The 26236-nt window shown below is 34.9% G+C and overlaps 3 protein-coding genes across 3 annotated transcripts; all 3 read right to left on the minus strand.

Moving 5' to 3' along the window:
• Nucleotides 1-4381: 4381 nt before the first annotated feature.
• On the minus strand, nucleotides 4382-5868 carry LOC126702084 (chitinase 1-like). Its single transcript, XM_050400699.1, has 2 exons — nucleotides 5733-5868; nucleotides 4382-5031 (listed from the first exon to the last, which is right to left on the minus strand). Exon 2 carries the CDS (start codon nucleotides 4947-4949, stop codon nucleotides 4611-4613), a length of 339 nt encoding a protein of 112 aa, XP_050256656.1. The 5' UTR covers nucleotides 4950-5031; nucleotides 5733-5868; the 3' UTR covers nucleotides 4382-4610.
• Nucleotides 5869-5984: 116 nt separating this feature from the next.
• On the minus strand, nucleotides 5985-6385 carry LOC126703870 (basic endochitinase-like). The gene has a single exon (XM_050402932.1). It carries the CDS (start codon nucleotides 6375-6377, stop codon nucleotides 5985-5987), a length of 393 nt encoding a protein of 130 aa, XP_050258889.1. The 5' UTR covers nucleotides 6378-6385.
• A 17419-nt stretch (nucleotides 6386-23804) lies between these two features.
• On the minus strand, nucleotides 23805-25583 carry LOC126703871 (uncharacterized). The gene is made up of 3 exons (XM_050402933.1): nucleotides 24505-25583; nucleotides 24215-24432; nucleotides 23805-24004 (listed from the first exon to the last, which is right to left on the minus strand). The coding sequence occupies exons 1-3, from the start codon at nucleotides 25581-25583 to the stop codon at nucleotides 23805-23807; spliced, it is 1497 nt and encodes a 498-aa protein (XP_050258890.1).
• Nucleotides 25584-26236: the final 653 nt, after the last annotated feature.

Raw genomic sequence — 26236 nt, forward strand, 5'->3', positions numbered from 1 at the left:
CTGAGGTGGCTTGAGTCCTCGGGAGCCTTAGTTGCTTCGTCTCTCTCCCCCTTTCTCCTTGGCCCGCTATCTTGGGCCCATACAAACCCTTCAACCATCCTTGAGTGTTCTCTTGTCCTTGGGTGTGACCCATAACCCAATGAACGTGCTCGGCTTGCCTGTCCTCACACAATTAAAATCAAATAATTATATATGTATAGCTAAAATTTTTGACACCACCAATGCAGATGCTCTTAGGGAGAGGTACATAAGTCTTGACTACAATAAAGCCAAACAATAAACATTTTTCATAATAATAAAAAATAAAAGAGAATTATTTATTGAAGATGAGGAAAAATCCATTAGTTAAAAATTTAAAATATTGGTTGCTCAATACTATTCCTATCATTGTTACAATCCTAGCTTTTTTTTTTTTTTTTCGGCTGAAAATTACAATCCAAGCTTGTTTAGTGAATCCAACGCCTTGCGACAAAAGTAAAGATAATATCAATAGACACTTCTTATAATCATTGTGGTTAATTAATAGTAATCACCTTGTGAATATTAATTTCTTTAATGACTGAAATTAATTTTTTTTCCCTTTGTATGATTGTAAGTACAACCTCTTGGCTTCTTGCAGAATTATTTTTATTTTATTTTTTTTAACGATAAAACCCATTTCTGAGCTTCCTAGTGAGAGGTATGTAATACTGCAAAAATCATGCCTTCTATAATTTTTTCCCTTTCTGGGAAGCAAAGAGTTGATGATATACATTGGAAAAGAGGATTTCTGAATCAATATTTCTTACCACATGGAGGACCACTCTTTTGTTGCTAGAAGTTTCCTGATGTCAAAGTCTTCTGGAATACAATTAAAGAAGCTGCAATTGTAACACTTTGAGCTACATATCTTAAAAAGCGACCTAATTAGTTACTTTGCTAGGTGTGCTACAGAGGTTGTCCATGGCTCATCTGTGCAGTTTAGCTTTCTAATGCTCCTACCTTGACAGTAAAACGCCTTGTAGGGACACATGCGCCCTTTGGGAGAAATGCACAAAACACAGGCACCATCAGGCTTCTATAGATAAAATTGTGAGTTTATAGAGGAATGGCTTAATTACAAACCAAAGGTTAATAGGTTATACCGCATGACATCCATAACATGCAAAGAAAAGGCACCACTGGAATTATATTAGCAAATAAGATGCAGCTAACCAACTAAAAAATTCAACCACAACAAAACTATTTCAAAGCAAAGAAAAAACAAAATGCTAGATAACATCATAAAGAATGGTGATCCATGATTCTACATACACAAAATTCACAGCCAAAAAGAACCATATATGACCAAATTTATTGAAAACCATGGAAACCCAAAAACTCTTATCAACTACATAAACATCAAAAATCACATGAAGCACAATGGTCCTGCAATATGACAATCATGCAGATTACAAATCCTTCAAAAGATTGAACTTTAGCACCTTAATAAACCAACAAAAAATGAACCCAAATACTTAGATGTTACAACTTTCAAATGGTCAAAAAAAAATTAAAGAATCAAAACTCAAATTATTGAAACAAAAGAAAACAAAAAATATAAGAGAAAATGAGGGTTACCATTGAAAGAAGAATCCATGGCCATAGCTCTTGAAAATAAAGAAACCAATTAGCCTAGCACATCACCACAAAAAACCCAACTATCTGAACCTGAAAAAGAGATGGAAATCCTCCTCAAGATACCACCACATAGAATAGGAGAACCAAAGACCGGATTACGAATCCAAGTTTCACGTGTTTATGCACAAGCCTATATTAAAGAAGAATTATGGAACTTTTACTACATCACCTATGCCTCGTTCTTCCTCTTTGGAATGCATTGGCCAAGGATCTCCTTTTGTGTTTTTTCCCCCTATATCAATTTCACATGTCCCAAAAAAAAAAAAAAAAAAAAAAAAAAAAAAAAAAAAAATCGAAAATCAAATTGAAGTTTATATGATTTCGCAAAACATTATTTCACTAATCCAATCAATCCTTCCACCAAAGGAAAGATGGAATCGAATTCATCTACCTTTCTGATTTGCAGAATTTTTCTCTAGTGAACGACGGAGGAATAAATGCATTGCTAGTTTTTATGAAACAAAATCCTATTATCGTTTGGTCACAACCTCCAATCAAAACTCATAAAAACGACCACCACACTCAAAAAATTAAAACCTTGCGAACTCTTCAACCACAAAGTCCCCATAGAATTTAGGGCCTAAACTTGGAATCATAAAAACTTATTCCATGTGGTACAACTATAAATGAAATTATACAAAAAAGAAACAAACGAAAAATAAGAACATGAATTAATTAAATTTGTTGCAAGATAGCTCCTAACATGAATGAGGTTGTTGTTGTTGCAAGAAGAGAGAGAGAGAGAGAGAGAGGAGAGATAGAGCTCTTTGAGGAAAATAGAAAAATAGAAAAGAGAAGAAAATATATCTTATATCATCAATTTGACAACAAATGATGTTTCTGACAGCTAAAAACTATTTGATTTTTTCTCAATATGAAAATCATTTTAATTTTGGCTTTGTCCACAAAATCTCTATAAATTTTGTTCTTCTTAATCTCATGTTCCTTTATATTTATATGAGGCCAGATATTTCTTTCAACAGCTTATTAGTTATTTTTATTAGAAGAATATTGGACATATAATGATATAATAAATAAAAACATTCCTTGATTTGTAGATGATGATAAAATCAACTATGTAATATTTGACTTGTCTGTGCCTGAATATTATCAAAACTAGACTCCACAATAAAAAATAATAATAATATTGTTAGGTTTTTAGACCCCTTGTCACAATATGTTTAACCTAATATTAAACTAAATTGATTAACAAGATTGTTATTCAGGATTAGGTTAAACACAAATAAACATAAAGCGGAAAATATAAAGAACACAAAGAACTGATGACCTAGGAAAACTAAACCAGTAAAAAACCTGAGGAAGATTTCACTTAACTATCCTTAAGCTAAAAACAGATCCACTATAAAAGAATTGAAGTTTTACAAAAGGGCTTAGATCACTAACATTCTAATGCTACATCGAGTAGAAAACTTACTATCAAAACGACAAAAACACGTGTTAACTCTGAATCCACAAACTACTTTCTTGAATTTGCTACAGCACAAGTTCTCCTATTTATGACTTTGAGACAACTCTCAAAGGTTTTGTTGTTCTTTGAAGGTTCTTTATGCAGCAATTGAATCACCACCAAATCTTGATTGCAAATCTTGATATTGGTAGAGCTTTTCATGAGTTCTAAGGTAAACACCTCTTAAATCTCACACAAGAGCAAATACACAACTATTCAAAGACTTCTAAAACATGGTTAGGATTTTTACTTTTATATTAGGAGTAAAACACTTAACCCTACACGTTTATTGGGCTTGGGCTACGTTTGAAACTTTTCTGCAGAATTTTGGAACTGTGTGTTTCGATCAATCGAGCCTTGCAGTTTTACACAATAAATTCCTGCAAAACACTCGATTCAAACTTATACTTAAACAAACTTTGAGCAAGCCTAAATCTAGACTCATTGTTTTGATCATGGTTTGCTAACATATACAAAATGAAGTTCCAATACATTTAGTTCCTAAAGTTTTAGAACCTAACAAATATTTTTAACGCATTCTTTGATTTTATACACTTAAAGGGAAATTATTACAAAATTTAGTACAAAAATCAATAATGATTTTTGGAATTTAAAAGAACATCGAATTTCATTTTAATAGATGATTAAGTTGACATGCTTTAAGAAATAATTATTTTGCATCTTTTCTTTTATTTATATTATGTTAATCTATTGTATAGATATTAATTTTCATTTTCCTTTATTAATTGATTTTTTATTACCATTATATTTGTTATTTTTCAATGGTTAAATATTTGTATTAAAGTGACATTTAAATATAATATATTGTTCATCGTTTCTTTCTTAAAACTAATTCATTAGAACGTAAATATTTTATTTTCACTAAAATTAAGAGCTTATTAATGTTTGAAAGTATTTTTTTTTTTAAATTCAATAAACTAATCCATGATGATCAAATTACTAATTTTTTATTTACTAAAAAAGTATGTATAATTTTTTTTTTTTTTTTTGTTTTTGTTTTGAGAAGAGGTATGTATAAGTTTATTTCAAACAATCAAAGTTTATTTTTCCAGCAACGTAAATGTCAAAATCTAGGGAATGTTATTTCCTTTTGTGTTTTAAACTTTTAAGAATTTAAAATTGATTTGAAATTCTCAACAATATAGAGATATATGATAAATAAATCTATATTGATGGCTACAATCCATAATTACTAAACTATAGAAGCAATAATTATGAAAAGAAAGAAGAGAAAAAAGAGCTTGAACATAAGTACTGAAACATAACATATCATAAAACGTTGATTACATTACATGCAGGAGAACATGAAGTCCTTCCACTGAATTTTGCAACACCAAAACCTAGTAAACAGAAGCTCCTAGGTAGGTTCATTTATTTAATTAGATAGATAAGTCAATGATTAATACAGTTGATAATCATTGATTGCCTTCTTAGGCTATTTATAATATGATCCCACAGATCTCTATTCCATGAAGATCTTATAGATAGCTTTGTAGATCTTTGAGACGGGAGAGCTTCCATAAGGCTTCTGGTTGTAACAGTCAAGGTTTTCACCATAGGTCACCCCAATAAAGTCGCAGAAAGTCTCGTAGAAGCCAATCCGCTTCGCGACTCGTTCATCATATCCAAGTCCGCATTCATTTTCACCGTCGATGATATTTGTAGTGAGACCAAAGCCTGCCACTCGCCCTGCTTGCACGTCGTCTGAGTTTGGCACCCATTGGTTGGTCATGACATTGTGGCATGAGGGTTTTTCTAAATGGCAATTCATCCAATACCACAATGCAGACTTGAAAGACATGACTGAGTCCGTTGCAAGCACATCTGGGTAGTTTAGTAGTGCACGATCCAAATCTAATCCAGCTGGACCATAGTAGGTGTTGCTGCAATTACACCATGTATATTCAAAGCCAATATCTTCAATTAATGTTCTACGCAAAACTCATAGAATATGAGATTTCAAAGTCAAGCCGAAAGTACAGACCAAATGTATAGGACGAGGCTGTAAATTACACTTACCTTGATATTCTTTCACATTATTAACCATATAAGATTTCGTTTGCAAGAACATTATAATATAATAATATTCCAGTAATTCTAATTTTTCTATCGGAGAATTAAATATCAAATCTTCACTCCACACTTATTTTAACATTAAATTATCAAAATATAATAATAATGATTGACTTAATTTTTCACCTCTTTTAGACATTGGGTTTTAGTGTGATAACAAGTGTCTTTTACCAAAAGTAATAGGTCATATATTTGAGTCCAAGAGTTAGCTTTTTCAAACGTATGAGTTTGTACAGTAATCAATATGACTAATGGTATAACGTTCTAAGATATATTGTCCAATGTCGTCTATTTTTTTTTTGGGAAGGCAGTGTTGGCTTATTTCTATCCCTTACATGTAATGAAGAAATATTTAAAATAAAGTAGGTCTTGATTCATACATAAGGGATGGTTAAAAAAAAAGTACTAGAGCTTTCAACGATTGCACTCTTTTTCTGAAGTAAGTAGATTTAATTTAATAAATAAAGGAAAAAAGAATTGAAAGGTATATATAGAGCAAATGATGTCTTACTATCGCAGTTGAATGGGACCTCGGCCGTAATACTGTTCACCCTCTACACATGGCCAATTTGTACTTTCAACACAATAATTATCCAAGGTGGCGTTTTGTTCTTTAATGTAGCAATAACCCCATGAATAGGGATCCTCTGAATTGCCCACCTGTGTGCATCACCATTGTTGTTATATATGTTGCATTTGGTACTTAAATGCACAAATAAAGTAAAATAAAATAAAACTTCAAAAAAGAAAGCTGGAAAATTAATTAACCTGCAGTAGCATACGCAGTTTGAGCCAAAAAGGCTGCAATTTCTCTCTTACGGGTGTCATTGTCGCCAGTTCTTCCAAAACCTCCAAAATGAACAGCTGCCTCCATAAACGCCTCATAGGTGTAGAAGGTGGACGTGTTACACGAAGCATCAGAGCGGTGCTTAAACATTTCATCAAACGTGGTCAGGTTAATGAGATTGCTGATATTACCAGGTAGGTGGCAATTGCTCACGCAGTCCTTGCCGCAATGAGCCTCATCGAATCCACAGTAGCCAAATTTGCTGCAACATGCGTCATTGGGGCATATAGGGCCTTCGCTTGAACATTGCTGTGCTAGGGCCCCAGAAGAGGAGAGAAAAACGAAGACAAAGAGTACCCAGAACCTCATTTTGCTTATTTGTGTTGTGTTTGCGTAGATGTGAGGCTGGTGAGCCTAGTATAAGTAGGAGATTCGGAAGACAAAAAGACAAAAAAATAAATAAATAAATAAAAAGTTCAAAACAAAAGGAGGCAGCATCTCTAATCTGCAGAGTAGGTTTGGTTGCAATGCTTTCAACGCACTGAATCTGTTGGGATGGAAACATGTGTCAAACACTTGACATGCGTCCACATTTCAATAAGTATAATGCACAAGTACACTGAACACAATCCTTACAATAAACATCAAAGAAATATGTTAACGAGTAATTAAATCAAGTGAATCTTACTGTATTGAGAAGTAATAATAGCTAATAAACAAATTCCTCGTTAATTAACTGAATGCACTGCAGTACTACTCATTAATTGAACCCAACATTAAAAGAACAATTGCATGAATGTACTTGTTGATTATTTGTTTCACTTTACATTCCATCAATTGATATATGTCATTCTGTCAATTGATATATGTCACGTGTATTTTTTTCTTATATGTCATCTAGTTTTTTTCTTATTAGAACTTTGATTATTTTATAAGGAAATAAAAAAGAATGTATGGTAAACTATGATTGATGAAGTATAAAATGAAGAGTATTGATTATCACACACTCATTAGTGCGTTCATCGTTCATACATATTGTCATTGTTCTCAATTTATTGTAGATATCTAAATATATGTACAAATATTGTAGATATCGTGCACATAATTTTGAATACGATGTGTACAGAGTATATACTATTGAGTGTAAAACAAGATTTTTCCTAAAATGAAACACTCAAAAAATAGGACAAAAAATATATATTCATCTGCCAAACTACTTGACGGAATCATTAATTAATAATAAACCAAAGCTACTCGCAAGTTTTTATTTTTTGGTTAGGTTTCTTTATACATTTTCCCCCCTTTTTGGATAAACTCAAGTTCATTAAGAACTAAAAGATGTAGCAACAAGGTCTGTCTTCCAAATTTCCTTAGCAGACTCTCAAATTTCATGCTAAATTTGCTACGCGTTTGACTCTGTTCCAACCATTCTCTTCAAGTTTGAGATTTTCCTTGAAAAATTCTTTCAGATCTTTGTTGGCTACTTTGCTTTTAACTTGTTTGTTTGTTTTTGCCTATACTAGTGCTGGCATGTTGCCATTAATTTATGTCTTTATGTGAGGGAGAGTGAAATATGTTGTCCACACCTGCCGAATAAAAGGTCGTCATATATATCTTGAACAACACCACCCACCCACACCACCCGTCCTCCCCCCCCCCCCCCCAGTTTTTTTCAAGCGAGAAATATGTGGCTGGCCGTTTACTTCGACAGAAAGAAAATTTTCAAAATTAAAATTGATAAAATCTTATTTAAGATCAACAATTTCACCCAAATAATAATAATAATAATAATAATAATAATGGTTTAGCCATATTATTTATTGAAAAAAAAATGTTACATCATCTAAAATAAAGAGAAGAATAGATTTTATTATTTTAAGTAAAAAAATTTATTTAAGTATTATATGAAATATATAAATGACTTTATTTTAATTCTTTTCTTAGGTCCTAAAATGCATAGAACCTGATCATGACAATGAAGGGGAAGAAGAAAAAGTTGTTGTATATACAGTACATTATTTAAAACGTGCCAATTTAAATAATAATATCTTTTGAAAAAATGTTATGTTTATAATATTTTTACAATACTTACACAACAAATTTTAAGTGGAAGCTTGTTGTCGGTTGTTATTAGTAGGTAAAAAAGTAGTTTCAATGATTAATTCAAAATAAAACTAGTAATAACTTACCATCTAAAATTTATTAAAAAATTATTGTAAAAGAATTATGGATGATCACTATATATTCTCTATATCTTTTGACTTTAGCAAAAGAAGATTTTAAAGTTCACTTTTCTCCATATCTTTTGACTTTAGCAAAGAAAAAGTTGAAGTGTATTACATCTTAAAAACGAGGCTGTCTTTTTTTTTAGGCTGAAGTTTAAAACGAGGCTGTCAATTTAAGCAATTGGCCCCATTGCATAATTGCCTTCTTCCCTAAGTCCAAATAGTGCCATTATTTTGTAAAGATTCTCTGTTATCTTTTTGATAACAAGCCCAAAGGATGGTAAGGATAGTACCTTATAATAACAAGATATTGTGGTACTTTTACCACACAAAAAATAAAAACAAAGATATTTTGGTACGATAATGCTAATTAGTAACAATAATAAGAATAATATAGAGGTGTGATAAAATGGTGTCCATGAAGTGATTTGAACTGAATCTAAAAATTTAAACTAATTTATTTAATGTCATTTCAAATATGGCCAAACTCGAAATCACAAAGTTAAAATATGTTTTCAATTTGGCCCCATAGTCCTCGTTTTTGTCATTTTTAGTAATTTTTGTTTCCTTAATAATTTTTTATTTAAAATTCAAAATAAAGTCTCATCTATTTTGGGACATGTGTTAGAGACAATAGTTTTCAATTCTGTAATTATCCTAATTTGGTTGTTTTCGGTAAAATTTATTATTTTTGACACCTAATTTCCTGATTACCGTAAATTATGGTTTGTTATACGTTTTCCTAGTTGCCCTAGGATTTCTTTTGAGTATTTAAAAAAAAATTGTTGCCTCTAAGACAAATTAGATTTATAAAAATTCAAAGTTTCTTCTCAATTTTCTATGATTGATTCCAAATCTTGCGGATTTAAGGAACCCATTGTGAATTCAAGGTTATTTTCCTAAAACAAACATTTTTTGTTTCTTGTAGGTATTCTGCTGCATTAGTTTCCTAAGGGAAAAGCATAAATAATATAACATTTCAAAAATAAAAAATGTACTAAAACTCTAACTAAATTAATATATTAAAAAAAAACTAATAACTATTCAATAATAACAAAATAAAAATAAAATAAAATATATTAAATTGTTCTAAATTTTTGCTCAATCATTTTGTGATCTATCAAAATGTAACTCGATAGTTTTTTAAATCTCACAATTATCTATGATTGATTCTGTACAAAGTGATGTAAAAAATTTCTTTTTAATGTACAAAATAATAGAATCTATAAAAAAAAAAAAAAAAAATCATTTTTATTTTGTTGTGTAGCCTAATTTTGACTTTTGACATTATTCATGACTATAGATGATAGTTTCATAATTGCAATAAAAACTATAAAAGTATATGCAACTACAATCGGAAAGGTATTTTATTTTTTATTTTTTATGAGAATAAATAATGAGAGTTGTACCCCTTCAATAGTAATTTTAATCCTAGAAATTTTTTATGACTCCATCCTCAATCCATTACTACCACATTATTCAATTAATATCATTACCATCTTGTCTTAATTATCAATGTACTACTATACTGTATATCATCTCCATGACATTCCCATTATCATTGGATGTGAAATAATCCCAATATTAGTATTACCGCTTCCTTAAGTCCTGCTCCCACTACTCCATTGACACCATTTTGTCACCTCACTATCAATCTTACTATTGTTGTTAGCATTATCTTACCATCTTTTTGTTATAATATTCATCGCATAGTAACCTACTAGCTAGAGTTCTTGTAAAAAAGTGTGATTTTTCTTCCGGCCAAATTAGAGTCTGAGCATGTGTTCTAGTTCTAAATATATGTGTTGTTGAATAAATGTATGATTATCAAGGTAAATCATATCCTACCAGGTAGGATATACAATAGGATTCCCTCATTGACCCACGGCCTAAGTGCTAATGTGTCCCACACTACTTGAACCCAAGCGCTATGGCTAGGTGGACAAGATGCTTGACAACTAGACCCCTACACCGGAAAAAATAATAATATCTTGTTAAGTTGACAAGAGTCTTGTTAGTTGAGTTTATTGGCATTTCCTGGTATTTCTAATAGACATATTAAATGTTTAAATCTTAATCTCTCAACTATTGAATTATCAAAAAAACAATGTATATCAAGATAAGTTGCCTCTCTACTTTTTGAAGGATTTTATTGACCTTTTGTAGTTTTCTAATTAAACATCCCGAGTTGAGCTGAGTATCAAAATTTTTAAATTTGTTCATTTAATATTAAAACATGAGTTGAGTTTGTGCTCATCGTTAAGTTAGATTACATGTTTAAGCATATTTCATTTTCTTTTCAATCAAACCCAAGCTTGTACGCAAGTTGTTCAATTAACTTTTTTTTCTCATAAATAATAAATACAATGACAAAAAATTTTAACCCCATCACAAATCTATACTAGTAATTAATAATTAAAATATAATTGAAATTTTATTCTTTGAGTTAATTAGATAGAATTTTTTTTTTAATGAACTTATAAAATTTGGATTCACTAATCTTATAGTCTTAAAAAAAATTATATATTGTTACTATGAAGTGGATAATTTGATATTTTCTGATCTTATCTATAAATTTACACAATCCAACCTCAAGTATATAAACATATAAATGCCCTATATAAATTTAAATTATTTAAAATTTTCTTATACACATTCTTCAATAACTAAATAATTAATAATTTGATCCTTATGCACAATTTTTTTAATTGGAAAAATAAATTTGAACAATAATTGTGCTAAAATAAATTTTAAAATTATTTTTAAGAAAAAAAAATAATGAAAAGTTGAATTTAAATGCCCATTATTGATTTTTAAATGGAAAAATAAAATTGAACAATAGTAATTTGTTTTAAGAAAGAAACCTAGAAAAGCTGCAAAACTACAGATGCTCACCTCTATGTTTGAGGAAATCATGATTGAAGTTGAGACATTTTATGAGTTTTATGCTAAACTCAATGGCATAGTGTGCTCTACTTTCAACTTATGTGAGACCATAAATGAACCTAAGATAGTCAGAAAAATTCATTGAGCTCTCTCTAAAAGCATCAGACCTAAGATAGGTGACTGACATAAATGCCATGAAAGTAACAGAACTTTATCTTATCTTGTTTGGATTGCTTTTTGATGTTGTGGATTGTCTTATGGAGGATGTTATGGATTACTGTCTAAATTTTTGATGTTAACGTATATTATGTTATGGGCTTTAGGCCCAACTAGGTTACTTGTATAGCACACTTGTACTTGTACTACACTTTACTTGTACCGCACACATATGCCTCCTATATAAAGGCACTGATGTATATTCTTTGATTTGAGAAATACAATACTATTGCATTTAGTATTTCTAACATGGTATGAGAGCCATCGCTCTAACTTTTTCTTTGCAGTCTTGTCTCTCATTGGTGTTATTCCAGACTCACAATTGCTTCCGCTGTTACAACTGCCGCTGCAGCCATTCGCCGTTAAACCTCTGACGCATTTCAGTCATCGTCTCTGGTTCCGGACCTGCAGCTGCCGTCGTTCTAAGTCTCAAGACCACTGCCATATCATCACCGCCGTGATCCTTGCCCCGATTGTGTTTTTGCAGGTACCACTAAGATCGTCCTTTGCCGATCTACTACCTCGTGGAACCTGACCACCATCGGAGCTTACACGCGCCGTCACGCGCTACCTAAAGATTCTGCGCAAAAGCTCACGCGTTCCACGCGCCGATTGCCTTCCGCACGCGCCGGCATCATTCTTCACGCGCCTACACGCGCCAGATCTGCACCTGCTGACGTCAGCCCTAGGTGACGTCATCACTGCCACTGCTGACATCATCGTCCACATCTGCTGACGTCACCCACCACGTCAGCGTTGACTTTTCGTTGACTGTCTGTTGACTTTGACCGTTGACTTTGACTGAAGGTTGACTTTTTTGCCAGAGTTGACTTTTGCGGTTCAGGTGCTCCTTACCCAGTTTTTCGCGTAGATTTCATTTTTGCAGTCCATTTTTGCATATTTTGCTTCTAAATGAAGAATAAGGACAAGTCTTCTTCCTTTTGCAACAATCGTCCTCGACAATCCAACAATCGTTTTTGCAATTTATCTAAACGATTTGGCCACAGTATTGAGACTTGCTATCATCGCAACAAATCAGCTGTTTCAATTTCTGCTGCTACTGTTGCTAACACTGAGAGTGACCAACCAATGGCTCCCGTCTTTGCACAGTCTCAGTCTTCTGGATCCACTTTCACCATTTCCAGAGATGACCTTATAAGCATCATCGCTAATGTCATTCGTATGGTTGGTAATGCATCTTATTCCTCTTCTCTCTCAGCTTTGTCTGGTATGTCTCCTACCTCTTGGCTTATGGATTCTGCTTGTTGCAATCACATGACACCTCATTCGTCTTTATTTTCTGAACTTAAACCTGCACCACACCCTCTTAATATTCGCATAGCAAATGGTTCCACAATGTCTGGTCATAATATAGGCTCTGTTTCGACCTCTAACCTTTCGGTTCCTGGAGTCTTTAATATTCCTGACCTTTCTTACAATTTATTTTCTGTGGGACAATTAGCTGAGTTGGGTTATCGCATTATCTTTTATTATTCTGGGTGTATTGTGCAGGATCCAAGGACGGGACAGGAGCTTGGGGCCGGTCCCAGAGTTGGGCGTATGTTTCCTGTGGACAACCTTCGTTTTCCACTTGTTGCTCCTGTTTCTGTTGCTGTAGCTACTGTAGTTTCTTCTGTTCCTTCTCTTACACTTTGGCATGCTCGACTTGGTCACGCATCTTCCTCTCGGGTACAACAATTGGCTTCTAGAGGTTTGTTAGGTTCAGTGCCTACCGAAAATTTTGATTGTGTCTCATGTCAGTTAGGAAAACAACCAGCTTTGCCTTTCAATACTAGTGAATCAATATCAACTGATATCTTTGACCTTATTCATTCTGATGTTTGGGGGCCTTCCTCTGTCTCTAGTATTGGTGGGTCTCGATATTTTGTTGTCTTTGTTGATGATTACTCTCACTATAGCTGGATTTTTAATATGAAACATCGTTCTGAATTATTGCAAGTATATTCTAATTTTGCAAAAATGGTTGAAACTCAGTTTTCTAAACGCATCAAAATTTTTCGATCTAATAATGCTCTTGAGTACACTCAATATGCTTTCCAAACTGTTTTGCATTCCTATGGCACTGTTCATCAACTAACTTGTCCAGGTACCTCTCAGCAAAATGGTAGAGCCGAACGAAAATTTCGTCATATTCTTGACACTGTTCGTGCTTTCCTTCTCTCTGCCAAAGTTCCTGCTCCTTTTTGGGGTGAAGCTGCTCTTCATGCTGTTCATATTATTAATCGCATTCCAAGTCCTGTTATCCAAAATCAAACTCCATATGAGCGCCTTTTTGGGTCACCTCCAGACTATCACCACCTTCGCTCCTTCGGCTCTGCTTGTTTCGTTCTTCTTCAGCCACATGAGCATAACAAACTTGAGCCTCGGTCAAGGCTTTGTTGTTTTCTTGGCTATGGCGAAACTCAAAAGGGGTATCGGTGTTATGATCCTGTCTCTCATCGTCTTCGTATTTCCTGTAATGTTGTCTTTTGGGAACATCGCCTTTTTGTCGAGCTCTCTCACTTCCGTGCCTCCCTATCTTCCTCCTCTGTTTTAGATCTTTTTCCAGATGAGGCACATGTTCCTTCTATAGCTGCTCCTGATCCTCCTGTGGTTGCTCCTGATTCTCTTGTAGACTTCTCTGTCCAACCACCAAATATCACTGATCCCTTTCCTAGTTCACCCTTTAATGAACAGGTGGAAGATGAACAGGTTGAAGACGAGTTACCCAACCCCAACCTTGAGCTTGGGTCCCCTGCTCCTGCTCCGGCTGAAGATCTTGCACAAGACATTCCACCTCGTCACTCAACTCGGGTAAGATCTATTCCTGCATATTTACTTGACTATCATTGTTACACTGCTCTTGCTACACTACACGAGCCTCACACCTATCGTGAGGCTTCTACTGACCATTTATGGCAGATTGCAATGAAAGAGGAACTTGATGCATTATCTAAAAACCATATTTGGGACTTGGTGACACTCCCCCCCCCCCCCGGGAAATCTGTGGTTGGTTGTAAGTGGATCTACAAGATTAAGACTCGCTCTGATGGGTCCATTGAGCGCTACAAAGCTCGTCTTGTTGCAAAAGGTTTTACACAGGAGTATGGGATTGATTATGAAGAGACCTTTGCTCCAGTTGCTCGTATCTCATCTGTCCGTGCCCTCTTAGCTGTTGCTGCTGCCAGTAAATGGGATCTTTTTCAGATGGATGTCAAAAATGCATTCCTTAATGGGGATTTAAGTGAAGAAGTTTATATGCAACCTCCTCCTGGTCTCTCTGTTGACTCAAACAAGGTTTGTTACCTTCGCCGTGCACTTTATGGCCTTAAACAAGCTTCACGGGCTTGGTTCGCCAAATTCAGCTCTACCATCTCTCGCTTGGGTTACATGGCCAGTCATTATGATTCTGCCTTATTTCTTCGTCGCACTGACAAAGGCACTATTTTACTTCCCCTGTACGTGGATGATATGATCATAACTGGTGATGACCTCAGTGGCATTCAAGAGCTCAAGGATTTTCTCAGTCAGCAATTTGAGATGAAAGATCTTGGACATCTCAGCTACTTCTTGGGTCTTGAAATCACTCATTCTACAGATGGACTTTATATTACTCAAGCCAAGTATGCTTCTGAACTCTTGTCTCGAGCCGGACTCATTGATAGTAAGACTGTTGACACTCCAGTTGAGCTTAATGCGCATCTGACTCCCTCAGGGGGGAAACCATTGTCTAATCCCTCTCTTTACAGACGATTGGTTGGCAGCTTAGTTTATCTCACAGTTACTCGTCCAGACATCTCCTATGCTGTTCATCAGGTGAGCCAGTATCTGTCTGCTCCACGATCAACTCACTATGCTGCTGTTCTGCGCATTCTTCGGTACCTGAAAGGCACCCTCTTCCATGGCCTTTTCTACTCAGCTCAGTCTCCTCTTGTACTCCGTGCATTCTCTGATGCTGATTGGGTAGGAGATCCCACTGATCGCAGGTCCACTGCAGGTTATTGCTTTCTCCTTGGTTCTTCTTTGATTTCTTGGCGAAGTAAGAAACAAACTTTTGTGGCCCGCTCCAGTACTGAAGCAGAATATCGTGCTCTTGCTGATACCACATCTGAGCTCCTTTGGCTACGATGGCTTCTTAAGGATTTAGGTGTGTCCACATCCTCTGCTACTCCCCTTTATTGTGACAACTAGAGTGCCATTCATATTGCTCACAATGATGTCTTCCATGAACGGACTAAACACATCGAGATTGATTGTCATTTTATCCGTTATCATCTTGTCCATGGTGCTCTCTAGCTTTTCTCCATCTCCTCCAAAGATCAACTTGCAGATATCTTCACCAAGTCACTTCCTAAGGGACGCACTCGTGATTTAGTTGACAATCTCAAGTTGGTCTCACATCCACCTTGAGTTTGAGGGGGGCTGTTAACGTATATTATGTTATGAGCTTTAGGCCTAACTAGGTTACTTGTATAGCACACTTGTACTTGTACTACACTTTACTTGTACCGCACACATATGTCTCCTATATAAAGGCACTGATGTATATTCTTTGATTTGAGAAATACAATACTATTACATTTAGTATTTCTAACACGTTTTTTATGTTTTAAAAGCAAATACACACAGCTCTTAGGAACGATTTAAACTACGGATTACACATGAACATTTTCGTTTTTTGTTTCTTTCGAGGGATTTTTTTTCCAATAATTCTAAACATAGCGAATTTACGTATGGACCAAGAGTCTGTCCATAGACTGTTTGTTTGTTTGTCTTCTTACAATTATGTGATGGCGCAAATGATAAAAGTGTGATTGTATGAACATAGTGTTAACAAGAAGAAGTAGTAGGAAATTTAAAGTTATTGTTGAAATTTTGATGCACTTGTTAGGCACGTTTTAAATCAATTTTTTCTATCCCGCGCGCAAATTGGGTGCATAGGATAGGGATAGCTACTTTACTTGGACAAATTCTCAGAGTCTAATTCCACGGGAAGGAAAAAAATTTTTTTTTTCTAGTACACATACTTTTTCGCATATTGGATTCACATGAAAGTGATAAGAAATGAACAGTCTGCCATGTAGCATTTGATGTGAAGAAAAAGCAAGACGCATGGTCTTGTACATAGCTTCAGTATGTTTCAAGTGAACAAGCAAGCTGTACAATATAATAAGATTGATTGAAAGGTGACAAAATGAAGTCAACAATTGAGTGGTGATATAGTAGTCCATAAAAAGACTCGCAAGAATATTAGTTGAATGTAGACTATATAGTATTAATGGTTTAAATATGGAGTCCTAAAAAATTTTAAGACTTAAAACTTTCATATGTTTTTGCTATAAAAGGTGTGAAACTCTCATATTATATATATATATATATATATATATATATATATATATATAAGGTGTAAAACTCTCATTATTTTATTGAATTTTTTTTGTTTTAAAAATTCTACCGCACTCAATCTACTCTTTCCTAACATGCAAGTTAAATTTTAAGTGCTAATTGTATGTTATTGCCATTCAATATATAAACTCACATTTTCAATGTAATTTGAAAATATAAAAATTTGAAATTTAAACTTTTGATGGATAACATTTTTCATGTTTTTTATCTTTAAAAAATTTTGCAGACGTGTTAAAGAAAATTTTGTTACCGCTATATCACTCTTATTATTGTTGCCAATTAGCATTTTACTGCCATCTTGTTGTTATAATATTTATCACATAATAAGGTATGGTGAAAATAAGAAAAATATCTGCGAAATTTTTTATTTGTTAGGCATTTTTCAAGTCATGTATTATCATGGTTTTAAAAACTGGACTGAGGCAAAAATTGTTTTTGCCTTTGGTTCCCAGTTCAACCAGGTTTTTGACTAGTTTTGGGGGTTTTTACCAGATCGGACTGGTAACTGGTTCCTAGTTGAATTGGTTGGACTGATCGGTTAGATCCGGTTTTCAAAACCATGTGTATTACACTTGTAAACACTAATTTTCATGTTTGGAAATCAAACAATTGAAAAGTTTCACAAATGTATTTTTTATATAGATGAATATTTTAGTGCAATTTTCTACAATTAAATTCTATTACAATAGAATAATTCTTTGATTCGATCTCCTTGGAAAAATCTTCAATTCAAGAATTGTCTTCACTTTGATTGGAAAAGGCACAATATATCTATCAATTGAGAATTTCAAATCAATATTAATTTTTTGAAAGTTTAAAGACATAAACTTAAACTCTTGAGACCTTGACATTTATGTTTCACGAATACACGTAACATTGAAATTTATATCATATTATAAAATTTAAATTATTTAAAATTTCTTATACATATAATGTTAGTAGTTTCAAGCAGTTAGTTATTTGTTAGTAAAGAAATTTATAAAAGGTCTTGTACTATAAATTAAAAATATCAAGAAAACAAGTCAAGTTTTTGTTGTTCTACAATACCTTTCCCTCTTCTTACACTCTATTCCATATTTCTAACGAGGTTGGTTCCCTTGAATGACCATTGCTTTCATTAAGAACTAAAAATGTTCTTAATTAAATAATCAACTAAAGGATCCTACCACTAGACATTGTATTATGATTGATAGTTTTTTGGACATTGAATAATTTGAATGATTACTTGTCTAGAAATTTTCACTTCAACGTGGCAAATAGTAAAATTGATGCAAAGGGAGCAATGATTGGAAGAAAAAAAAGTTTATTTCTTGTAAAAGCTGATTATTTATAATAATATTACAATCGTTCAATTCAGGAGCGGAACTACTTTGCCCCTTGGGGGCCATGGCTCTTCCAAAAATCTAAAATATCTTTTCCTAGTATATATATATTAGTGAAAATTTTTAAAGGTTTCATTGAAAAATTAGGATCACCCCCCTCCCCCACCAAAAAAAAAAAAAAAAAAAAATTCAAGTTCTCAAACAATGCTCTAAAAAAAAAAAAAGAATAGACTAATAGACCCAATAATTATGGAGATAATGTATAATTTTCTTAATTTCATTTTTTGTAATTTCATTTGTTTCTCAACGATACTTTTAAGGCTTTGGATCATTCACAATTTTGAAGATTTCGTTGGTTTCATTGGAGGTTTTTTATTCATTTTGATAGACAACATAGTAATTTTTATTGCAAATGAAAATTGTAAGAATTCACAACGAAAATGATAATGATTGAATTTTATTTTATGAAATATCGTCATCAAGCGAAACCGTGGCTCACAAGGCTTCACCAGATTGTGGTGTGTGATTTTTGTTTTGTTTTTGTTTTTGTTTTTGTTTTTTTTTTTTTTTTTTTTTTGAGATTATGAAGCAAATAGTTTTTATATTTTGCTTGCCCTTTATATTTTACTCAAAATATTATTTTAAAAATTTGGGTTTTGGGAAATACCATTTTTTTGCTTTGCTTTTAGTTTATCAATTTTGCTTGTGGTGTGTGTTTGATTAATTTGGATCTAAAATTAGTTCAACAAGATAATTCTTCTTCTAAAATATAATAACAAAACCAATATATGTTTTTTTTTAAAAAATTTTAACAGTGGGTCCACTTTCAATGTTTTCAATTCAAGGGTGGTGAGGGTGGTGACATTGAGTGGGTGGTGGCTGACGGTGGTAAGGGTGGGTTGGTTGTTTTAACTTGGAGAAGAGAGACACCCAGAGAAAGAGAGAGAAAGAGATATGGAGAATAAAAATGATTTAAAAATAATAAATAAATAAATAATATTTAAATGAAATGGTTAAAAAGATAAAATTTTTGATGTTGGTGGATTATAAAGTACAGTGTAAAAATAGATATTTTAAGATGCTAAATATTATATTTTTTAACATGTTTGATGTGAATACTCTTACAAAATGGTGTTCATGAAATGATTTGAACTTAATCTAAAAATTTAAAATAATTTATTCAATGTCATTTCAAATATGGGCTCAAATCTCCAGAATCCAAACCTCACGAACGCAACATCAATTCAACTGCTATGTTTACTTAGTTGGTAGTTGTTATAGTAACTTTGGATAAAAGTAGAGAGGAATGGTAGTTAAAGAGAAGTAATTAAAAAATTAAGAAAATGGGATATTTTAATGAATGATAGTATAAAATAGGTAATTTGATGTAAAAAATTTTGAAAAATGAATATATAAAATAAAAAAGTAAGTTCTTATATTAAAATAGGTATAAAGTGTTGCACGGATTTGAATAATCAATTACAAAGAGTCAGTTTCTTAAAAAAAAAAAAAAAAAAAAATGCTAACGAATGCTCTAGTTAATAATTTATATAAAGAAAGTTTTTATGGGAAATGAAAAAAAATTAATTAATATTTTGACAACTTTTTTCATCCCCATAAAAGTGGTACTAAAATTTTTCTAAAATAAATTATTAATGAGTGTCCTAAATCGTTAGCAAAACCCAAAAAAAAAAAAAAAAAATACAAAGAGTCTAATTTTTCGGGAAGGAAAACCATGCATGGTCTGTACGTACATACTGAATGCGTAAAGAGTATTACTTCATTTAAAACATGGTCGACAATCATGCATGGTCTGTACGCAAATCTTCATAATATATCTTCTTCCAACTAATTATTCTTTTATCTTTTTGTAATGATTCTCTGTTATTATCCTTTTCATATTTTTGTCGTTAGCCAATTCACACATGATTTGGCTTATCCATGTCAAGCCGCGGCTGTGTTTTGTCTGCTTGGAGTTTATCCTTCTGAATTTTAAGTTGGCGATAATACTAAAATTGCTATTAATTTCACATCCAGTGATAATAAGAATGTAATGTAGGCAGGGCGGCGGCTCAACAATTTTGAGGGCATGGGGCGAAAATTTTAAGTGGAATTTTTTTATATTTAAATATTAATTAAATAATATATATTAAATTTATTTATTTAAAATCTATTTTTTTTTAACTTTTTGAGATGTAAAATTATTAATTAAGTTTTTGTATTTAAGTTTCTCTAATATTTATTTTTCAATTGATAATAAATCTAATCCATTTAATTTTTTTGTGACATAGAAGACCTTAAATAAGATTTTATTAATTTTAATTTTAAAATTTTTTTTTCTGCAAATGCAACCATAACAGGTATTGTTAGTAATATTCTATAAGCAATATATGCATTTGGAAAAGAATCTAATCTTTTTAAATAATTAAGTACATTAATTGGAATATTTTCATCTATTTGCATAACTTCTTTTAAAACTATTAGTTCTGAAAATAAATCTAAGCCATCAATATCATAATAAACATCATGTTTGAGAAAACTTTCGAAATTAAGACAATATTTTTTCAAACTATTATCATCTAGTGTCTTTAGTTTTTCAAAATTAATTAAAAAACCAAAAATATTCTCATATATTTGAAATTGTTCAAACCTACTTTCAATTGATGAAATAGCTTGATCTACTATATATAAAAAATAATTAATTCTAAAATATTCCTCAGCAAATTGAGATTCAATTTGTTTTTCAATTTTTCTCTTTTTTAGAAGTTTTTCATATCCGAATAAATATTTTCTAGTAGACATTTATAATGAGAAAATATTTATAGATAAATAAAACACAATTTATAATTAAAAATGATAATTTAACTAAAAATAAAATTTGAAGTATAAAATAATAGAACTTGGTTATTATAATTTTTTTAAAGCCGTGACTACTTTAAAGTCTAAACTTATACAAATAAAAATTAATTTATTACATGATTCAATAAATTAGTATCACTATAATACAAATGAGTCGATATGATACACATCAAGTTATTAATTAGTATAATAATTTATAATAGTTGATAAAGTGAGCAAAACGTGTTGTCTTATAATTGTGGCTGCACTGTGTAGTGCGCAACTGTACAGTGTAGCCTATGTTGCCGTGTGGTGCGCCTGTGTAGTGCAGATGTGAGATGTCCAACCTGTACTCCTATGGCTAAGTGTAAAAGCAAAAAACGTGTCCTAGCATATGACGAAAAAGGGTCCAATGAAGAGAGGGGCAGAATTTTGTATCAATATTTTGTATTAATATTTTCCCAGCCTGTCCTATGACTAAAAACCAGGGCCGGCTTGTGCAGTGAAATTTTTTTTTTTTTTTTTTTGATAGTCAACACAAATAGCTTTCATTAATTTGAATACTGGTTCATCAAGAGTACATCTCTATGCACTTGGCATTGAATCATTGGTGGGGTATCTTCTACCCACACTACACAATCAGTAATAAGTTTGGCATTCTGAGCCATTACATGAGCAGCCCAATTTCCTGTTCTACGGACGTAGCTGACTTTCCACTCCTGGACCCTTTGCCTGCAGCGACTAGCACCAGTAATAAGCATTTGAATTGAGGTTGGCGGCAAGCACTTACCCAGCAGAGCATTGGTAACAATCTGAGCATCTCCTTCCAAAATTATTTGCTTCAAACCAAGGTCCCCTGCTAGCAGTAAACCTTCCTCAAACGCTTTCGCTTCTACTTCCACAGCTCCTAAGGGGAGATTCAGCTTTTTACTCATAGCTCCCATGATTTGGCCTTGGTCATTTCTAATCACAACTCCAATACCACAACTGTTAGTCTCCTTAAACACCACCTCATCCACATTAGCTTTGTACCACCCCTCCCTAGGCGGCCTCCATGCTTGAGTTCTCGGCACCACAAGAAGCTTTTCCTTTATATTCCCTTAACTGAATTCCTCCACCAGCATCTCAGCCTCCTTGACAATCAACTTTCCTGCCTTGCCCCACCCTTCAAATTTTAGGGAGTTTCTATTCTTCCAAATACACCAAGCCGTAGTAGCAAAACACTCCCAATTTATCTCCCTTCTCCCTTCCCAAAGCTTCCACACAACATCCATGAAGTCACGGTGTGAATTTTTGAGTTTAGGTAGCGACATATTTGACTCCCTCCACACAGCCCCAGCCGCCTCACAATCCCATAAAGCATGCCCAGATGACTCCACCAGTCCACATACCCTACACGCATCCTCAATGGGAATTTTCCTAAGCTTTAGGCAGTAGTTCGTAGGGAGAATGTTCTTGCACGCCCTCCACATAAATTGCTTAATCTTACTAGGGCAGTGCAACTGCCAAAGAAACTTCCAAAACTTTCTGCCCTTTTCTGGATCCGACACCTCACAGGCTTCCTCTTTACTTCTTCTTTCACACAGCCAGCTACAAGCAACCTTATAGGCACTGCTTATCGTGAACCTCCCATTTGGAGTCCAAGCCCATGTCAAAGCGTCCTTAGGTAGAGAGAGGCTTATCGGAATACTTAAGATAGTTTCCGCTTCGTGGGGGATAAAGACACTACTCACCAGATTTTTGTCCCAACCCCCCTCATACTGATTAAGTAGAGACTCCACCATTTCACCTTCAATTACTTGTGGTTTAGGGCTAATCACCTTGAAAGAGTGAGGGGTTGGCAGCCATCTATCAGCCCAAATCCGCACCTTTTGCCCATTTCCTATGCTCCACCGCATCCCCCTCTCCAGAACCTCTCTTGCTGCCAACAAGCTCCTCCATGTGTATGACAGCATATTGCCAAGCTGTGCCTCCATGAAGTTGTTACCTGGGAAGTACCTTGCTTTTAGAACTCTATGAGCAAGGGAACACGGGTTTTGGGAGAGCCGCCACCCTTGTTTTGCCAACAAGGCCAAATTAAAGGCCTTCAAATCTTTGAAACCCATCCCCCCATCAGCTTTTGGCTTGCACATTTTCCCCCAAGCGATCCAAGTAAGCTTCTTTTCTTTATCCCGTTGGCCCCACCAGAAGTTACGAACCAGAGAGTTTAGCTTGCTGCAAAGGGAATCGGGTAGCATAAAACAGTTCATTGTATACGTCGGTGTAGCTTGAGCCACTGCCTTTATCAGAATTTCCCGGCCTGCAATGGACAGTAACTTACCCTTCCAGCTTGCTATTTTCCGCCCCACTTGATCCTTTATACGATTAAAAGCTTTTCTTTTGCCCTTTCCTACCAACGGTGGCAGCCCTAAGTACCTCTCATGTTGGTGAATTATCTCAGCCCCAAACATCTCCTTTACCACTTCTTTAACCTCCACCGACGTGTTCTTACTAAAAAAGAGGGAAGTCTTCTCCTTATTTAGCTTTTGCCCAGACTCTCTTTCATAGTCTTCAAGGATTTTGGTGACTTTTAACCCCTCTTCCAATGACGCCTTGCAAAAGACTATGCAATCATCCGCAAAAAAGAGATGAGAGATCCTTGGCGCCCTTCTACGTATTTGAACACCACTCACGGCCTCCCCACCCCCATTTCTTTGCAACATGGCCGAGAGGCCTTCCGCACATAAAAGAAATAGGTAAGGAGAAATAGGATCTCCTTGCCTAAGTCCTCTAGTAGGGACAATCCTTCCCTTAGGCTCCCCATTGATTAACACCGAGAAAGAAACAGTGGTCACACACATCATCATTAAGGATATCCATCTTTCCCGAAAACCCATTCTTCGCATCATCGCCTCCAAATACCCTTATTCTACCCGATCGTACGCCTTGCTCATATCGAGTTTAATTGCCGTTAGCCCTTCTTTCCCCTTCCTCCTTTGATTAATGCAATGCATAACTTCGAACACTACTAGAACGTTATCTGTGATTTGCCTTCCTGGAACAAAAGCACTTTGGGCTTCGTCAACAACATCCGGGAGGACCCTCTTCAACCTATTAGCAAGTACTTTGGATACAAGTTTATATATCACATTACATAAACTAATTGGGCGATATTTTGTAATTTTTTGGGGGCATTTTACTTTGGGGATCAAACAAATGTATGTATCATTAACTCCATTTGGCATAATACCAGTTCTAAGAGTATGGATAACATTTTGAACTACCTAAGGCCCAACCACATCCCAATACTTTTGGAAAAATATAGGAGACATACCGTCCGGTCCTGGAGATTTTGTTGGATGCATTTGCATGAGAGCTTGCCAAACTTCTTCTTCCTTAAGTTCTTTTAAAAGGTCGTCATTCATGGCCTCCGTCACCCTCCTGTCTACTGCACCCAGACTCGCACCAAACTCAGTGGGGAAAGTCGTACTATAAATCTCCTTGAAATACTTCAGGATAACCTCTTCAACTTCCTCATAGTTCTCTCTCCACCTGCCCTCTGAATCATTTATTCCTTCAATTCTATTCTTTCTCTATCTATTGTTCGCTGTTGCATGAAAGAACCTTGTGTTCCGATCACCGTATTTGATCCACAGCGCCCTTGACCTTTGATTCCACATTATCTCCTCCCTAAGCATAACTTCATTAATTTCCATTTTCAACTTTTGAACTTCCTCTGCCGACTCGTGGAGTAAATTCAGCTCTTCCAGGTGTTGTAATCGACTTTGCTTCTGCTTCAGAGATTTATTAACATTTCCAAACACTCTGCAGTTCCAATTCTGGAGCTGAAACTGGCAGCATTTCAAGCGTTTCTGAATCGACAGCTCCGGATTACAATCCAGAGGGTCCCAGGCCCTTTCAATCACCTCTCTACAGCCCTCTTCCCTAGTCCACATCTCTTCAAACATAAATCTTTTCCTAGCTACCTTCCTCGTCTCTCTCATTCTAATCGATAACGACAGCAAACAATGATCAGAGGCCGCCATTGATCTGTGAACCACTTTCGCCTCCGGAAACATATTCAACCAAGCCTCATTAGCTACTATTCTATCCAGCCTAACCAGAGTTCGTTGATCTCCAATTCTCCCATTACACCAGGTGAATCTCTGACCCACAAAACCCAAATCAAACAAACCACAATTACTTAAACACTCTCTAAAACATTCCATCTGTCTAGCATCCCTCTCCAACCATCCTAATTTTTCATCAGAATTCAGAATTTCATTAAAATCACCAAACACAACCCAAGGCATATTGCACTGTCTATTTAATAATTCAAGTAAATTCCATGAGATAGGTCTCATACCTGCATCGGGGTGGCCGTAAAATCCCGTAGCTCGCCATGGTAAAGCTCCATTACCCTCGCACACCACCATGTCGATGTGCGAATTTGAGCAACTTTTGAACCTCACGTCAGCTCCTTCTTTCCACAGCATTGCCAAGCCCCCACTCCGGCCATCGGACAGCACCGTAATGCCCTGTGTTAGACCCAGCTTGCGTTGGAGCCCCTTAATTCTTCTCTGAGAAGCTTTGGTCTCCGCTAGAAAAACCAAAACCGGATCACCTTTCTTCACCTCGTCGGTGAGAGCTCGAACCGCCGGAGCTGATCCCATTCCCCGGCAGTTCCACGCTAGCGCCGTCATTTAGCTTGGCGGTGTTGCCTTGCAGCCACCGCCACTCCGCCGCCATCCTTGATGCACTCTTCCCCTGTTTCTTCCTTGCTCAACCCCTCACACTTCCTTCGTTTAGAGACTCTCACTTTCTGATCAATCTCACTGAGGATTAAATCCCCTTCCCTTTTCCTCTGAATTGGGCCTAACACCTCCTTCATTTCCTCATCCGGCCCAGCCCACACTTTTCTTTTCCAGTGACCACTAGTCGGGCCTAACTTGTTTGCCACCCAGCCCACCTCTGGATCATACAGCATGGCCATAGGGCCTTCCTTACTATCCTCTAAACCCAAGCCTAAGCCCACATTGTCATCTTGCTTTACTGTCTCCTGGCCCTGCCCAAATTCAAATTTTGGGATAGCCTCAGATAATGTCTCAGTCCTCCCGTGTTGACTAGCCTCTTTCCCGCCACTCATTTTCCCATTTTCCCAGTTTTCCTTCCCTACCTCAGCTAGCACTCCTTTGTGGCTTCTCCCAATGCTCTCAGCCATACCCTTCTCCACGTTTTCCCCAGTAGTCACCTCACACCCACCAGTCTTATCAACCTGCTGCTCCTGCCTACCCTCCCCGAGGCAAATGGCTTCTAGTCCTTGATTTTCACGCGTCGTCCCCTCACTCGCCTCAGC

Source organism: Quercus robur, chromosome 10 (genome assembly GCF_932294415.1).
Source record: "Quercus robur chromosome 10, dhQueRobu3.1, whole genome shotgun sequence".
NCBI classification, from domain to species: Eukaryota; Viridiplantae; Streptophyta; class Magnoliopsida; order Fagales; family Fagaceae; genus Quercus; species Quercus robur.

Bases quoted from the DNA above. Each gene is read 5' to 3' on its own strand.
- LOC126702084 (XM_050400699.1), bottom strand. From the start codon at position 4,949: ATGTCTTTCAAGTCTGCATTGTGGTATTGGATGAATTGCCATTTAGAA.
- LOC126703870 (XM_050402932.1), bottom strand. From the start codon at position 6,377: ATGAGGTTCTGGGTACTCTTTGTCTTCGTTTTTCTCTCCTCTTCTGGG.
- LOC126703871 (XM_050402933.1), bottom strand. From the start codon at position 25,583: ATGACGGCGCTAGCGTGGAACTGCCGGGGAATGGGATCAGCTCCGGCG. The intron at 24,433-24,504 runs GTTCTTTCATGC...TTCAGAGGGCAG, and splicing joins TACGGTGATCGGAACACAAG to GTGGAGAGAGAACTATGAGG. The intron at 24,005-24,214 runs GTATGTCTCCTA...TTGTATCCAAAG, and splicing joins AAAATCTCCAGGACCGGACG to TACTTGCTAATAGGTTGAAG.